The 17,841-nt window shown below is 40.5% G+C and overlaps 1 protein-coding gene across 1 annotated transcript; it reads right to left on the bottom strand.

Annotated features, from left to right (window-relative positions):
- Positions 1 to 114: 114 nt before the first annotated feature.
- On the bottom strand, positions 115 to 17,841 carry ACADL (acyl-CoA dehydrogenase long chain). Its single transcript, XM_052792494.1, has 11 exons — positions 17,218 to 17,841; positions 14,911 to 15,072; positions 12,418 to 12,555; positions 11,803 to 11,967; positions 10,779 to 10,845; positions 9,332 to 9,496; positions 8,567 to 8,668; positions 7,211 to 7,324; positions 4,900 to 5,027; positions 2,689 to 2,775; positions 115 to 841 (listed from the first exon to the last, which is right to left on the bottom strand). The coding sequence occupies exons 1-11, from the start codon at positions 17,289 to 17,291 to the stop codon at positions 748 to 750; spliced, it is 1,296 nt and encodes a 431-aa protein (XP_052648454.1). The 5' UTR covers positions 17,292 to 17,841; the 3' UTR covers positions 115 to 747.

The following is a 17,841-nucleotide window of genomic DNA, read 5'->3' as shown; positions in this document are numbered from 1 at the left end:
TCACCAGCATCACCTTCCTTTTCTCAAAACCCCCCCTCAAAGCCCTGAGGTGACTATGGGCATAGAGGAAGCATCCCGGTTCTCCCTCAGGCTTTGAAGTAATGCAGACAGCCATGAGATTGCATAGAAATGCTTTATTATATTTTATGTGGAGAAAGTAATTAAAATAAGGCATTCTGGATTACAGGTAAACATAGTGGTCAGTCATACATTCATTCCCTCCCCCTACAGCCGGTGGCTGCTGGGCAGTAACCACGTGTGCATATAGGAACAGCAGCCAAAGTTTCATGTTCTACTTCACCACAGTGATACTTCTCAAGGGGAAATACAAATTCACACTTATATTAACAAATAAACAAAAGTTAAATGTTAAGAACATGGCTTCTCTGGAGAAGAGATTGATTCTGAAGAGTGAGGGTTAGATTCAATATAATGGCGTCAAGTCTGAAAGACTGAGCTACCCATAATGTTCCAGACACAAAATTGCCTTTCACTACCAGAAGTTTTGGAACCCAGAGAACTACTCTGTGTTGTCCAAAGATATTTAAAATGAAGGTTCATTAAATATTAGATATCCTGCATACGAGTGCACTGTTACTAACACTTTTTTTTTTTTTAAAAAGTGTCACTTCCTTGAAAGAATACAATACACCACATTCATTTTACTTACATTCTGATGTCTGATTTTATGCCATATATTGACACAAAAGGATTCTAGAAGACTCTCCAAAGTAGTAAGCATCTGCCCTACCTGTCACTGACAATGTCTCTAGCAATAAGTTCTTTCATTATTTCATTGGTACCACCATAGATTGGCTGAACACGGGCATCCACAAAAGCTCTGAGGGGAAAAAAAAAACAAAACAAGGAAAAATTAAAAATAACTCCTCAGAACAGACATATAATCAAAAGAAAAAGATGTCAAGTTTTATCTTTGAAGACCCCTCTTTTCAAACTATGCTATTCCCGTTTTTAAAGAGGTTCACATTTTCAAAGAAGTTTCAACTACCTAAAATATTTCATCTTTGCAAGGTACTGTGCCAAACTAGGAATTTGGTCAGTATCTCTTCCCTATTTTTTTGTTTGCATTGTAAAGTCTCCAATATCTCCCCTAATTAAACAAAAATAAAACAAAGCTTTATAAAAACAGACTTCTACCAGTTTTCGCCTGCCAATTCTTGTTCCCTCCTTTCCTCACGTCACCTGAGCATTAACTCAACCCTGGACACCAAAGCCCCCATTCACCCACCACACACATCCTGCAGAACAGCACGCCTCCATGAACTGCAAGACCCAGGTGCCTCACTGTTGTGAAAAAACAACTCCTGCAGAGCCAAACTGATAGTTATCGTGGTAATTTGCTCTAATGCCCTGGCCTGTCTGATCCTGTCAAGAGGACTGCTAATGGTGCTGTCAGTTATTTCTTTGAGGTGGGACTCAAAACACCTTGGAGGAAAAGAAAGTGCCAACTGGTTTCACATCAGCGGGCTACAGCCTTCTACTGACACCAGCTCCAGCTCCATTTGGGCCAGCCGCTGAAAAGCTGCATGCAGCCAAACCATTTCCATCCTCGTGCTGGAACCAGCCCCAGTACGTGCACAGCTGGTGACAGCATACAGGACGATGACAATGTGCTTTTCCATCTTAATTCTGCTTCATTATACAGAGAGCAGCCCAGGAGCAATGCGGCATTCTCTGGAAACACACATGTTCCTGAACCACGGGGATAATAAAACCCTGTATGGACAACTACTGCACACATAGATAAGCAGGGGTTGGAGGACACCCTGAACAGGGCTTGCTGGTCTTCCTATCTAGTAAGATAGGGTGCAGAACACTCACAAATTACACTCATTAAAAATGTGCAGGAAAAAGTTATTTTAAAGAAACATTTCATACTCTTAATATATTTAGAATACAAAAACCCCTAAACCTACTCAGTTAAAAAAATTAGTTTATCTGCCTATGACAACTGCATAGCAGTCCTGTTTTGGCTGTTTCTACTACCAGATCACCCTTTTTTTTTTTTTTTTTTCTAAATAAAAACAGCACCTAAAAAACTCTACTTAGTGTGGCAAATGGCATGTAGACAAAAGGAAGCACATCTTCACAGATAATACACATGGAAATATATAAAAGAACTCCATAAATGTCCCTAAATTCATAAAGTAAGCAAAAAAATCAGGAATGGCAAATTCCTCTTTCTACATATAAATCTCTTAGCTTTTTCATTTAAAAAGGTGTAAAAAAGCTGAATGTAGCCAGCCATGCGCTTGATTAGGCAATTTGTTATTTTGTGGTATTACACAAGATTTAGACTGACCAACATGTTTTCCTTCCTTCACACGTATGCATTTAATTTCAGATAAAACATACAAACTAGCTCCCCTCATTTTTATTTTTACATTGATTCTCTGTTTTTTTAATTAACATTTTCTTCTAGAAAAGCAACTTCTGTTTGTGAAAGAATAGATAATAATTGCTCAGCAGCTTATGAATTATTTGGAGAATCAAAACAAAGCCTTCCTGCAGACATCTGTACAGTAGATTGCCTTTCAATAACCATGATGAGAAAAGGAACAGTAAATCAACACTAACACAAAACAACTAACAAGTAGACCTAAAGAAGAGCCTCCTTTCACTTTGCTGGTAATCTTTCATCATTCAAGTCTGAAATGTTACACTTACTTTGCTATTGGATACTCCCACATGTACCCCCATCCTCCGTGCAGTTGCACACACTGAGTAGCTATGTTGTTTTGGAGATCAGAAGACCTTAAATGGCCGAAAAGAAATTTGTTTTTAGAAGGATGTTATGCTGTGAAACATTACTAGAGATACAGATAAGTTAGCAAGACAAGAATATAACCAAACTTTTTACTCTATATAACTGCTATTAAATGCTGGCCATTAAAATACTTTACATTCCGAGAGACTTTTTTCTTCCTTCATGATTGGTAAGAAATAAATACTGTTCAATTTAATATATTAAAGATTTGTTTTCCTTATGGAAGAGCTTTTGGAGAAGGAAAGCTTTCAAAACAGACAAGCTTGTTTACCTTTCTCACAGGCCAAGAGATTTCTTTTGTAAAGCAGGTTGATATAGTCTCTTTTCTTACCAAATCCCTCAGCTTTGTCAAAAATTAACAGCATTGCAGGCTTCCCCCCCAACTAGCAACATGCCAGAATGTTCTTTGAGTATAACCATCACCTGGGGATAATTTATCTTCCTCAATAGATTTTATAGTTTTCAATTCTAAAAAAAACCACTGTAATTCTTAAACAGGATTGCTCGCTGCAAAATATGGATTTAACTGCAAAATAAGATTTTAACTGCACTCAAAGTTCAAGCTAAAGTTAAAAAAAAGACATGAAAAAACCCAACACTTTCTAAGCATACAACTTTCAGAGTGGCAACAGAAGTAAAGAAAATGACGATTCAAGCCAATTGCTTCTCATGGAAGAATGTAAGAGTCCTTTTCTCCAAACCACCCCCTCATCCAGCTAAATCCTTACAGCATATTATACCAATGTTAAGTCTGCAGCAGTGAGGCACTGCAACTGTCTCTCCTAAATACATTTTCAAATTAATTTAGGTATATAATACAACCTGCCACCACGAAATAAAACCTACAGACCTTTCATCAGATATTAGAAAAGATATGCACAAACTATGTTTTAAAATCCTTCAAAGCTCTAACTCAAGTCATTGACTATACAAAAGGTTTGAAGCAAAATTAACTGGAGTTGGTCTCCTGAAACATTAGGGAATAAAGCAATTCTACATTCAAGCATTTTCTAGACCATATAAGATAGTTTTATGGAAGGGAGTCACAGGGACTCCACTAGGGAAAGGGGAAATCCATAACAAATTGTGACGCTAAACAGTTGGGAGGGTGGGGGAGTTTCAAATGCCTTACTTCCTCAACAACTTTCCCAACACAAGTCTACATATCTGAGCTGGCACTAGTTGTTTCCTCCTCCTCAAATGCCTCTGCTTATGTACCTGGTACTTCTAGGTAATCAGTACCAGGAATAGCATGCAATCAAAATCCTTCCTCTCATAAATATTCTCTCTGGATTCCCTTAGTATTCTCTACTCATTTCCTCTATATTTATTTTTAAAAGTCTAGAATCTAAACCTATGCATCTTCCATAAAATTATTTGTTCATGTCTGATGTGCTTTTTTGTCCCATCCTTGCAAGCAAAATAAAACTATACAAATTCACGTGCTACTCACTATCTTAAAATGCTTCTATTTATCCAGCTTTCTCTGGTTAAACCTAAGTTAACAGATAGATAACACCACCAAGTACAGGGAGAGAGAGGAGGAGTTCTGGCCAATAAAGGAAAGCACTGTTTAGTCTCAGTTACAGCAATAGCTGTAGCCAACTATTTCTTCCCAAAACCAGAGAGCTTCAAAAACTGGCTGGGCGAAACAGCTATTGCTAAGTAACATTAACTGAAAAGTATTGTATGAGCTTCAAATAAACCCGTGCTTTTAAATTAAAAAAACACCAAACACAACAAAATCAAAAAACCACCCAACAACAATTTGCTACAGTAAAATGTAAATGTTTGTCTAAATGCCAATGAAGTACTCACTTTTACTTGATGCTAAAGCCGAGTCCTGATCTTGTTATTAATGGAAGCCTATTTTAAAAGCATGCTATTATTTTGAAATTGATCTGTTTAACCCACACTGGTTTTCAATGTAACTAAGATTTTTGTTGACTACATGATTAAAGTTAAAGCTAGTGGTCTCTATTAGAAGTTGACAATATTATTATTAACCAGACAGTAATTTTATCTTTTCGTTAGATCTGAACAGTGTTTTTATCATTAGACTCCTGTCAAGATCATGCAAGTAACACTTCCAAATTACTTTAACCACATACCAATACTTTGCCATAGAAGCTGTGGAGGAGTCCAGACGTTTATCTGCATGCAGCTGCAAACAGTTGTCCATAAAAGCTCGGCCCACGCAAATCTGCGTTTTCATTTCTGCCAACTTGTGCTGTACCGTCTTATTTTGGAAGTGGATAGAGGAGGCAGAGGAAAGAAAGAGCAGAAGTAGTACAGTTTTAAAGTGATATTTGAAGTAGGAAATGGAGCATTTCCTAAGAGGATTTCTGTTAGAAACCACCATTTCAAACAACTTTGGCTCTGTACACCAAAAGACAGCTTACTTTCCATACAATTATGTCTTTACGAATCTTATTAGAGAAAATTACTGCCCTTTACTTCTCAAGACCAACTCAAAACATGACCTTAAGAAAAAAAACCCCAAGAGCCTGGAAACAAATTCCTAGAGAGCACAGAGTAGGAGGCACGGGGTGCTCTGTCACCTTCAGCTCCCTCTTGTGGGGGAATGTCCTTTCACTCTGTAGAGCCACTAACTTCCCCAATTAATAACATTTCATCATCTATTGAATGCTTTTTCTATGCATTCAGTTCTTCAGAGTTTAAGTCACATGCAAAGAGACACAAGCAAAACGAAAGGAAATTTTAGACTAACTATCAGAAGGTTTTTCAACACTGAGTTCTGCCACATTGGAAAGGGGTTTTGAGATAGAAGAGGTAAAAATCCATCGCTAAGATTATGTAAAACCAGACCAAGCAAGCATTCAACCATCTTCTTGTAATTCTGGTAGGGAGGGGATAAAAACACCACCCAATAACGAAAGTTTTTTCTAATCTCACAGTTCTAAAATTGTATATATAAAAAAATCTTCTTGCTTCCCTTGACAATAAATACAATGGACCAGTCTACTATTAAAAAGAAAAGATTTGATTTCAAACACTGTCCTGTAGCATGACTAAACAAATTAAGCAAGCCAGAGCTCTAATTGAAAGGATTTTTGATTATGTGCACATTCTAGCCATCAGCAACAAAAAGGTAATCACCAAATGGATTATTTTGGCAAAAATAATATATTTCGTGAAGTTTATTGGCCACCTGGTGGTTGACAGTGGGCTAGCCTAAAAAAGGAGGAGATTATTTTGGATGCCTCTGCACAGTGAACTACTGCAATTACGAAGCATCCCCTACCTACATTAAAAAAAAAAAGGTGAAATACATTTCTTTTGTGTTAAAGCTGCACACTGCACACACTAAATTCCATCTGGAATTATAGATTTTTAAATGTTAACTTTAAAAACAGATGAAGATCATAATTTCCTGAAAGATACTTAGCATTCCAGCCTCTAAAGGGCCCAATTCTGCTGCTATTCACAAATAAAGATTTGATTTTGACAAAGGAAGTCTCAGGACTTAGAAATGGATTAATTTTTTTAATTATTTAAAAAATATTAAAAAAAAAAACAAAACAGAAAAGATGTCAACATCCTCTAACCCATATGAGTCACTTCTATCCTATAAACCAAACATGCAGGAGCTTGGTCTGCTTCAGCCCTAACAGCTAATGTGGTTTTTAGGAAAATTGTAACATCACAATACTGCGGAAAGCAACATCTGTTTTATGACTGCAACTAAAGAGCGTAGGCATAAATGTCTCAAAACACAATTAGCTACCACTGTCAGGAGCGAGGTATGCTCACAGAGAATGACCCAACAGTTTTATACGCAGTCACTTAAATACCCAGCTAGCTGAGGAATCTCATTACACTACCCATAAAGCTGCATACAAACACCTCTGCAGGCATTCAGGCAGCAAGGTCACTACCTGGGAGCCCCCACCAGCATCAGCCTCAAAGTTCATTTTTCTGCAATGCATTATGTGCAGAGGAACGCAATACCTGCAAGTGCACCAAGCTCTTCTGCAGTCTGTAGGATTCCAGGCAGATACAGAAATATATGCAGGTGTGACAGACCCTGTGATAAGGGCCTCCAACAGTAAAATGCAAGGCTAAGAGCAGCAAGGTAATTTTTCTTCATCAGCAGCAAAAAGCCAGTATAGTTTCTACCTGCATATTTCACTTCCAAAAGCAGCACTGCTGGGAGGTATCTATCTGAATCATAAAATACATACATTAAGGCTTTTGTGATGTTGGGTTTTTGAATTTTTTTTGTTTTTCAAAAATGAACAATGGGCATGGAGGGGAAAAAACAGCCACAGTCCAAGAGTGAAACCTGTGCAAATAGTCCTTTGAAAACAGCTCAGTGATTTTCATCTGCTATTTCACATACACAGATGTAAAGCAAATGCACACTGGAATCTGTATGCAAGTCTCTCAGTTCAAACTCACCTGCAAGTGTGCAATTGTCTTCCCAAAAGCTTTTCTTTGCTTCACATAATTCCTTGTTTCTTCAAACATGAATTCACAACTGGCAAGAGCCATATCAGCAATTAGCAGTCTTTCCTTTCAAAACACAAGTTACGGAATCCAGTTGAATTAGTCCTACATTTCTCCATATCAGATGCACAATTGGGACACAGATGTTCATTATTGTTCATTAAAGGAGGGGGGGCAGAAGTCACACTAAGTATTAAACCAGACACACTGCATTACTGAAATTAATGAGTGGGACAAATGCCTTGCTGCCTGAAGCTCACTTTTAAGTCTTTTCCGGTGTAATGTTCTATCACAACAATGCCTCAAAAAATAGCTATAAATCAACCACAGGACTCTTACTGACTGAAAAATTCACATTGAATTCTATTTCAATTATTGGTTTTCACTGCTCAGTTTAAACAACAACTGTATTTAACAATTTCAATAGGACACCTCTAGAAAAAACAAAACCTACAAAAAACCTGTTTTTTTCCTTCCTCATAACATGTTGAAAAACAGAAACTAAGTACAGAACAGTTACTTCTAGCACTACTGAAGTCATCCAAGACATCACGTTGAACCTGTTCATGAGTACATCTACTTCTTTAAACCAGTCAAAAATTTCCTTTGATCAGGTTTCATATTTACTCACAGTATAAAATTAAATAAACATGATCCCTACCAGATGAGGCAAATACAAAGTCATAGTTTTGATAAAGCACATTCACATTTTTAAAAACCACATTGCCTCTTTGTCCTCGCAAATAATACCAAAACTTCATAAACTAAGTCATAAACTGTTATTTCCACTAGCAAGGTATTTTGGCAACTGAACAATTTCTTTACTTTGCTATATGGACAGAGTTCCTTATATCTTTAATATGCTCCTACTGGTAGAAGAGCTAGAACAACAGTGCTTGCTTGTTTCTTTAAAGAGAATGCCAAATGCATCAGAGACTTCCAAGCTATATTTAATTTATGAAGCGAAGTGGTTCCATGCTAGACATATACAAAAAAACCTGTGGTATGTTCTTCTAAATACACTACCCTCAGGTTCTTCAGTAGCTGGGCTGTTAAGAGATCTGGCTTTGAGCTGGTGGGATATCAACATTTTTACCAATGCCTAAAGAATTGCACTTCTAGCACTAGGAACTGTGTACTTCAGATAAAAAGCAGCAATACCAACACAATGTTGCCTGCACACCCTGATTCTGAGCCCAAGGTGGCTCCCCACGATACATAATCTTCAAGACTAAGGCAGATTCTTGCAATGACAAAAATTGTCTCTGTATTCTTCCTACAGACAGCAAACACTCACGTTCCTCTTACCTGAGGGAGCTCTGCCATCAGATAATAGAAGCCTTTGTTCTCTTTTCCAAGCAAGGCACTGGCTGGCAACCGCACATCTTCAAAAAACAGCTCTGCTGTGTCCTAAGAGGATTTTAAATGCAACAGTTTATAGCCTGACATTCTCATCTCTTCATTCCACTTCTTTTGCTCCGTTTTTTTCTTGGTATTGTACACTTTAACTTGAAATTATAGAATCATTTAGGTTGGAAGGGTCCTCCAGAGGTCATCTAGTTTTATCTCCTACTCAAAGCAGCTCCAGCAAAGCAAGCAGCTGAGGGCCTTATCCAGTTATGCTTTCCAAAGATGAAGGCTCCATGACCTCTCTGGGCCCCTGTTCCAGTATCTGATCACTTTTATGGTGAATTTTTTTTTCTTGATACCTACTTAGAACTTTCCTTAATGTAACTTGTGCCCCTTGCCGCTCTCCCTTCATTGTGCCCCTCTAAGAAGAATCGGGCTCCACCACCTCTACAGCCAACCATTAACTACCTAAGACACCAGCAAGATCCTGTCCTTTCAGGCTTCTCCAGAGTGAACAAATCCAGCTTCCACAGCCTCTCCTTGCACATCACAAGCTTCAGACTTCCATAGGCAAACTCAGCATACATACTCTGCATGTGTATCATTTGTGCTCTAAAGCCTAAGAACTAGAATAGCACCACAGTTCCGTTTTACATTTCTTTAGCTAAAGCTAGGCATTAAATGGTCCAAGTCTATTATGTGTTAGGGGTTGTATGAACTCACTTGAGCTTTCAGGCCAATCTTGTTCAGCTTGCGTCCTTTGATGAAACCTTTGGTTCCATTTTCCACCAGAAAAAGGCTGATCCCATGAGCAGGAGATCGGGCTTCCCGGTTTGTAACCGCAACCACGATCACAACATCGCTCATCCAACCATTTGTGATAAATACCTATAAAAAATGCAACTTGGAATAAAGCAATGAGCTAGGTGGATAAAAGTTAGAAGAGATCATCAAGCAGCAGAAAGAAAAATTGCATTGACACTTTCATAGGTGAACTGAAAGGCAAGGTGTCCAGAAGAATTTTAAGCTTTAAGCTGTCTGAATTAAGTGTTTTGGAACAAGGTCTATTAAAGCAGGAACTAGTTTGTGAAGTATTGTGTGGGTCAGAAGTGTGAAGTTAAAGAACATACAGATCTGTTTCTTTTGTCTGTCCCATGATAAAGAAGGAATATGGTATCAAATGTAGGTATTAAATGGAACACAGAGGTTCTCTTCTCTAGAAATTAAATTAGCAAGGTATAACATGCAAAAGTATCAATGGCGTCTTGTCACAACTGCTTACAATAATCCTGTAGAATGACTCATGAACCTGCCAAAGTGATCCATCTTAACTCCAGCAAAAGAAATGAGCTATCTGTCCTGCTTGGCTTCAATTGTGCAGCATGAGCAAGTATCTTTTTGAACACCTGTATGTACATACTTGCTTGCACATATTCTCACCACTTGAAGTTTTGCTAAGGCCAGAAGTCTCTATCAGTACCATGTTATCAGCAGGAGTACAAAAGAAGGGGGGAAGAAAGAAGATTAAGACATTTCATAGCTTTAAAAAAAAAACCTCGTTGAACCCACACTTTCATTTGAACACTATTACTGCCTTCTTGTTTTTTCTTTCGGCAATAAAAGGTCAATGCTGCCAGCTTTACAACAGCTTGACAACACACACAGAGCATCTGATGCAGTTTGGTTTTTTTCTCGTAACATGACCAGCAGGCTCCTGAATAAAGATTCCACAGCTTGCATTGTGGCAACACAACTTTTTCATCAGGCCACAGAAGATTTCACAGTGGTAGTATATATATTTTGTTGTTCAACCTCGGTACTAAAAACCAGCCCTGGTCCTGCTTATACTATGCAGGACTTTGGGGATTTTTCCCTTTTCTTCTTTAAGGGGAAATAGGCCTTTGGATAGGGTGATTTAAAAGCTACAAAAAGAACCTACTCAGGTCCTTCCATAAATTGGTCCATAAACTGCCAGCAACAGATATATAAAAAAAAAAATACAACAGTCCTATAAAAAAAGTAACTGGGAAAAATCCCACACACAACATAACCCACAGCAAAAACAAAGGTGAAAGGACTGGGGGGAGATACTAACAGTGGTGTATATCCTTCACTGTCTAAATACATTCAGTTCCCAAAGTCTATGAGCAGTATATGTCTGTTCACTTACCTTACTCCCATTAAGAATCCAGTCACTTCCATCCTTTTTTGCATATGTTCGTATTCCCTGCAAGTCACTAAAATGAAATTCAAAAGGTCCTTCAAGAAACCATTCCAGAAGCTGCAATTTGTATCTTGAATTCTACCCAGTATAAAGCAAGGTAGGTATTTATACTGTCCAGGCACCAGCTCAGTGAAAACACATACGAGGATAGTGAAACACGGTGAAATAGCTTAGAGTGCAACACAGAAACCCCAAGCATGCTGTGGAAAGGGATGATAAATCTATGCAATTGTACAAGAGCATGAAGTCCCATTTTAACATATCTGCTTGTGGAAGGTGGTATAATACAAGCACTGACACCAACAGGTCAGCATTCCCTTACGCCAATATGCCTTAGATGACAAACACCAGACAAAACCACACTCTCCAAGCAGGCTCAACTCTGATGAGGAGGCTCTGTAACAAGCCACTGGCAATATCTACCATTTGTAGAAGCATGGCACCAACAGGTTTTGCTCTTCACCTGCCCCTCCCTGTTTTGGAGCTGGCCAGATCAGCTGTGTCTGCTCCAAACATGTGCTGTCTGCCCTTCAATAATGAAGGGCAAGGAGGGACATTTCTCTGCTTGAAAGGATTCAGAGGAAAGAAAATAAGGTGTTCTGTTCCACAATAAAAGCTAATAGTCAAGTCAAGCCCTCTTTACCAAGGTATGGAATTTTCTCCTGACTACATTTCATATTAAAAGTACATTCACATGGCAAGCAAGTTAGTGACTATAAACACAAATACAAAGCATATTTGCCCACAGTGGGACAATACTGAAATGGATTCTGAGCAAGTATCTTGAAATAACAAAGCTATAATAAAGTAATCTATAAGTAACAGTTGGTTTTGAGGTACTACCTAATCTAGGATACTGTCTAGTCACTAAGATAACCACATAACCAGGAGGGTCAGGAATTTTTTCACAGAGAACATTACGTGCTGTTTACTGATTTAAGACCATTGTTTTAGTATTTATTTAGCTTACCTGCCAGCCCCAGGTTCTGTCATGGCAATAGCTCCAATACACTTGCCTGCAACCATTTCAGGGATAAAGCGTTTAATCTGTTCTTCAGAACCATAGTTTGCAATGTAGGGCATGACTATATCTGAATGAAGGCTGAATCCTGGGCCAGTACAGTTAACATACATCCTTGGGGAGAAGGGAAAAAAGAAAAAAAGTTCAAACAGAAGTACTACAAAGATTTAAATGTTGAAATTTACACAGTTACAATAGACCCAACAATGAAGAAAGCCCCACCACACAGAAGTCTCAGACATAATCTGAGTTTATGGGACTTGTACTGTTATTTATAGAATGTACTTTCACAGCCAAATGAGTGTATAACCTACCAGACTAACTATGATGCTTCCCCCAGCCACAGAGTCCTAACAGCAGAGCACAATGACATTTGTTACCTAAACAATCATCTGGAATACTTAAAACAGGAGGGATTTACATACGTCTAAACTATCATTTCCATGAGAAAGATAACACCATTTTCTGTAAGCAAACATATTCCACAATGAGGACATCTTATGGAAAAACATACAGTCTCCTGACAATATCACTGAAATTCTTCCTGAAGCATCTAATACTTACTGCTCCTCCCAGACCACAGCTGAAGAGAGAATATCCGCTCCGATGCCCCCATGTTTTTCAGCAATAGCAACACCCAGCAAACCCTGTTGTCCAGCCTTTTCCCAGAGCTCCCTGCTCACCTGGCCATCCTTCTCCCATCTGCAAAATGAATACAAGAGCAGAGTCACACATTAAATCCCCCATGCACTACTGTTTATTTGACGTGGCTGCTGCTTCACACTAGAGCACCTGCAGCCAGGTTTCACTGCATAGGAAGAGACTTTCAGTCTCCCCAACACACAATGTGTGGGGTACATAGACAACTGTATTTCCCAGCTAAGATGCAGTGGCTTAATAATAGGTTTTCTATTCTTCAAGTCCACAGATGCTACTGGCATTACAGGGACACCAACTGTGTAACAAGTTAAACTCCTCCTTCCAACATATAACCTGACATCTCTTTAAGCCTCGTTATGAAAGGCAGTGCTGCCTATTGGTCTGAGTACCAGACTGGTATTTAGGAGATTTAGGCACAACCATCTCGATAATTACAAGCAGGTCTTTATCTTCCTGACATTCCATTTTCCCCACATACAAAATGAGTATAACACATCAGTATCTTTTGTGAAAGCTGTCAACTCTACCAATGAGAACTTCTTTATAAGTACCAAGTGTCAACACATTAGACACTTTCATATAAAAACTGGTCCCTGTGCACTTACTACAAGTCAGTACTGTATCTTGGTAAACTACTGCTTTAAGGTGGTTTTGGGTTTGTAAATAGATAGTTGAGGCTTATCTTCTGACAGTCTGCAAACTTTAACACCAGAGGAATTACTTATTCTTGAAAAAATAGTGCCTTTTTATGGAGTTTGCCAACTCAGTAGAAAGCTGGATGGCCATTAAGGGCCCAGCTTTATTTTTTTTGAAGTCTCTCTTTTTTTAAAAACCACAATTTTAAAATTATATTGTAGACCAATCGTATCAGAGACACTCCTCTGACACACCTGTGTGCAGCCTAGCTATACCATAACACTTTATCCACAGTTAATCAAGTATCTTATCCTACATATTTAAGCCTATTCCCAGAGCTTTTGCTCCTACACTGGAAATCTTAAAAAAGTCTCTCTTGTGACCATCTTTGCTTTCCCCCCCCCACTCTCAGGGCCATTCCTGTCTCTACTTCACCCATCACCAAACCTTCTCACAATAATCCACAATTGCATTCACGGATGCCATATTTGTCTCTTCACATCAGCCCAGCCAATTAATATACTACGCCTGAAGCCTCCTTGTTTACTTGAAAGGTGCAAGAACAGAATGGTCCATAGGTCGCTGAAGTGATGCAAGAACACAAGTCCAACTTGTTCCAGTCTATCTAGAAAATTGTTGTGTCAGCAAGCTAGCAAACAGGTTCTTCAGTAACCTCGAGCAGAGCCAGTACCTGTTCACAAACCTGCACTAGAAGTCAATTTAACAGAAGATGAGGGAAAACATCTGGTTTTGTGGACAGAATATGATTGTACAGTGGAAGAGCATGCTACTTTGAGGTCATGGTTTGAGGATGAAAAAGATAGTTGGCAACAACCCTGATGTAAGCTGTTTCCATTGCTTTCTGCTGTTCATTTCTGCCCCAGAGCCACAACACCCCACCTACTCAACTGTGCCATCTAAACTGTTTGTGGATACACACTGTGAGCTGCATCACAAAAACTCATCTAGCAGCATGATTTAAGAATAAAAGCCCTTCACTACCCCCCGGTGTTTTCACAAGAATGTTTTTCAAGTAAAGTAAAAATTGCCTAAGACACTACTGCAGCTTAACACTTTCTGTTCAAAAACATGTTCCGAGTTCATTTATTTTCTTTCCCCAACTATAACGTGATTGGATATAGCTAAAATAAGGGTGAAAACCACGCTCCAGCTCTAGTTCAATGGAAGTATGACACGTCTACTCTGTGCAGAAGACCACACTTACTTCCACAGCAGCAAAAAAGATAGAAATTTAAAGGAAGATATTTTGTCCAAGTTTCTTGGTAATATATAATCCAGCTTACCATCCTACGTGTACTGTATTTACAAAATCTACTGCAATGTAACCTAGACATAATGTCAATGCTTTTTTGGATGACAGCAGTACAGTAGCGTGGGAACTGAATTTCCTCCCTAATTGCACCCCCAAGACATCAGTGTCAGAGTTAATACCTACAAGCAGGGATACTTTCACTGCAACTCTGCAAACTGCATTTGTCTGCTCAGAGGCCTAAGACAAGGATGCCAGATTGCCTGCACTGGAGCTCAAAGAACGCAGTGAATTTTGATTATATGTGATTTTTTTTTTTCGCATATGATTTTCATAGGCAGGTTTGTTTTAATTGAGTAAACTTGAAATAGAAAGCTTGTAAGTGAAAATATCCTGTTTATGCTATCAGATTAAGAGTAACACCCTAAAAAGCATTTTGGGGGAAAAGTCCGCATTATTTGGCAAACCAGAACGTTTAAGAGCTATCTTACTCTGTGTGAAAAGGCAGCACTTCTTCCTGAAAGAACTTCCTGGCACTCTCCCTGAAGATATCATGATCTGATGAGAAGATCCTCCGAGTGCCTATATCAGTCAAACTTTTAGCAGAAGATGGTTCTGCGCGCTTTGTGCCATGCTGTTCAGTTTGCAGAGGACTACAAAAGACAAGTGAAAGCATCTGTTAGGACACAGGCACCCCTATTTACATAACCCTTTTAAAAGAAAGGAAACACCTGTGTTGTTAAACATAGTTCACACCCCAAGTCTAGCACACTGTTAGCTCCAAAGTATACCCACGATAAATAAAGACCTAAGACACACTGTACTTTGCCAGGCTGTGAAAGGAGGTAAAGCAAGACTGGTCTTCCTTAGCGCTTCAAATAAATTAAAAACAATAATAATACCTACATAGGAGGATAAAGTTTCTGTTCATTAGAGATGCTAAAAATCATCACTGCCTTCTCCCCCTGCCACACAACCTCCAAAATGCAGTTCAGCTCAATTTAAACTGAGGGGTTAACTTTTTGAACAAGTAAACTTTTTTGTGGGTTTTGTTCATTCTGTACATGCCCCCAAAAGTCCCAAATTTGCAAATCTATGACAGCAAAAATTCACACACTCAAAATAAAAGCAAGTACAGCATGGATTTGCATGCTCTGAGGACTGTATTATACTCTGCGTTATCACATATAACTGCATAGTTCTAACCTTGAAAATACTACTTTCTAATTCCTTCTAACTTTCAGAATTTTTGTGGTACAGGAATCCTCCCAGAACTCTGATAAAAATCTATGTAAAAGTAAAATGCTTCTTTAACAAAAAATAAAAACTGAAACAGTGGTAAATGTCAGTAGTTGAAACCACAAGGAAAGTATAATTACAAAATAATAAGGAAGGGTTTAAAGCTTTTTTAGGGATTTAGAATGTCACGGAGGACACGCTACTTTAGGGCTGAAATGAAAACTCATTTCTTATATTTGTGCATTGGGTTCTTTGACTTGCTTTTATTTTATTGCCACAAAACATCAGGAATTATAAATACAGAGCTGAGCTATATTAAATGGAAAAGGCATTCGCTGTTCCTTTCTCAAACTATTTTGTTCATCCCTCGTCAGTTCCTCAGCACAGCACAATAATTGTGTGTAGTCCCACAGAGCTTAGCTGAGCCTGCAATTATTTACTCCATTACTGACACAAAGGTCTTTATTTACTGCCACATGAAGTTACTCACGCTCTTCCTGGTGCAAAGGATTAAACGCCCCTGAAACACAGACTCTATTTACTTCTAGTGGTATTTGGAAGAAATGGGCTACTGCAACTTGCTTGTTCAGTATTTTGTACCCTCAAATGCAGGCTTCCCATATTTGGCACATAGCGACTCTCCCAAAAGCTCCACCTTATTTTTAAAGCTGTTGAAGACAATATTGAGCTTTATTTAAGACCACCCTTTGATTTAATCGCGGCTCACAGCTTACATGGCACACGGGGATGGGGCCTGGCTGTCCCTTCATGTCGACCACTGCCCTGGGACACACAACCCATAGGTCCGAGGAGCTGTGAGCAAGCTCCTGCATCTCTGCTTCCCCAAAACCCGCTTCCCTGAGCCCAGGCGCCCTACTGCCACGGGCCAGCGGGTGAGCGGGGTGCCCAGGCAAGGACGCATCTGGCCCATCACCTGCTGCCACCATGGGACTCGGTGTCCCCTGAGCACGGGTGGGAAGCGGAGCAAAGGTCAGCCCCATCACGGGAAAGGTGCGGGGGCTCCCAGACCTGTGGGGCCCAGGGGCCTCGGCAGGCTCGTAGACCTGCGGGGCCCAGGCTGCAGCCCAGGGCACGCAGGGGGCTCCCAGACCCGCCGGGCACCGGCCGCTCACCCAGACGCCAGCTGCCTCCTGCCATAGGGGCACAAGCACACACCTATACACACACGCCTATGTATACATATACGCCCGTGCCTATGACCTTCCCGCCACACGCATACAGAGCACACATACATAGCCCTCCAAATATATACAGAGGTGCATACACCCACCGCATGTCTATACTTATAGATACGTGCACATATAGCACGTGCGACCCCAAGAACACGCACACACCCACCCCCACGCAGACGGGCAAATACATACACACATCCTCCCCCCTTACCCGCACCCTTACGGTGCGCGCCGGCAGAGCCCGCAGACACCGGCTCCCGGCTACCCCCCACCCTGCACGGCGCACACCCGCCTCCCCACCCGCGCACTCAACGCCCCCCACCCCCCCGGCGATGCCCACCAACACCGGCCCTGCGCCCCGCTAACCTGGCCTGGACAGAGAAGGGCCGGGGGCCAGCGGCCCTCAACGACCGGCACAGGCGGAGCAGTCGCGCCGCCATCTTGCGCCGCGGCGGGACGACGCGGCAGCGGCAGGCGGAGGGTGGGGTGATCCTCACCCCGTCACGCGGCGCGTTGTAAAGCCCGTGGGTTGGTCATGTTATTATTGTTATTGTCGTTTTCTTTCCGGGTCGTTTAGTGGTAGCTTCTCGGTTCCGTAAGCGTTGCTCCTCTCCTCACCCTGTGTAGCGAATGGAAGGATTTCTGCTGCCCAAAGCCTCTCTCGCAAGGCGCACCCCTGTAGTCATCCCTGCTCCCGCCTTCCTACAGTTATAAATCCCTTCTAATACATCTGGGCTTACAACAGGATTGCGATGAAACATCTGTATTATTATTATTTTTCTAATGTAGTTTTAGAATCACGTTACAGAGGAGAGCGGGAGCAAAGGCGGCTCAGGCACACCCAGGGAGGGTGAGGTGGCCGACAAGACGAAGCGGATTATGGATTCAGGGGCTGTTTGTGTGATTGCGCTGGGCGTGAGCCGCTCCCAGCTTTGCCGTGGCTCCCTCCTTCCTCCTCGGGAGCATCTCCTCAGAGACGGGGTTGTCACC

This window comes from Harpia harpyja, chromosome 7 (assembly GCF_026419915.1).
Source record: "Harpia harpyja isolate bHarHar1 chromosome 7, bHarHar1 primary haplotype, whole genome shotgun sequence".
In the NCBI taxonomy this organism is placed as follows: domain Eukaryota; kingdom Metazoa; phylum Chordata; class Aves; order Accipitriformes; family Accipitridae; genus Harpia; species Harpia harpyja.
Note: the sequence above shows the minus strand (reverse complement) of the source record. Positions and strands in the feature narration are given on the sequence as shown.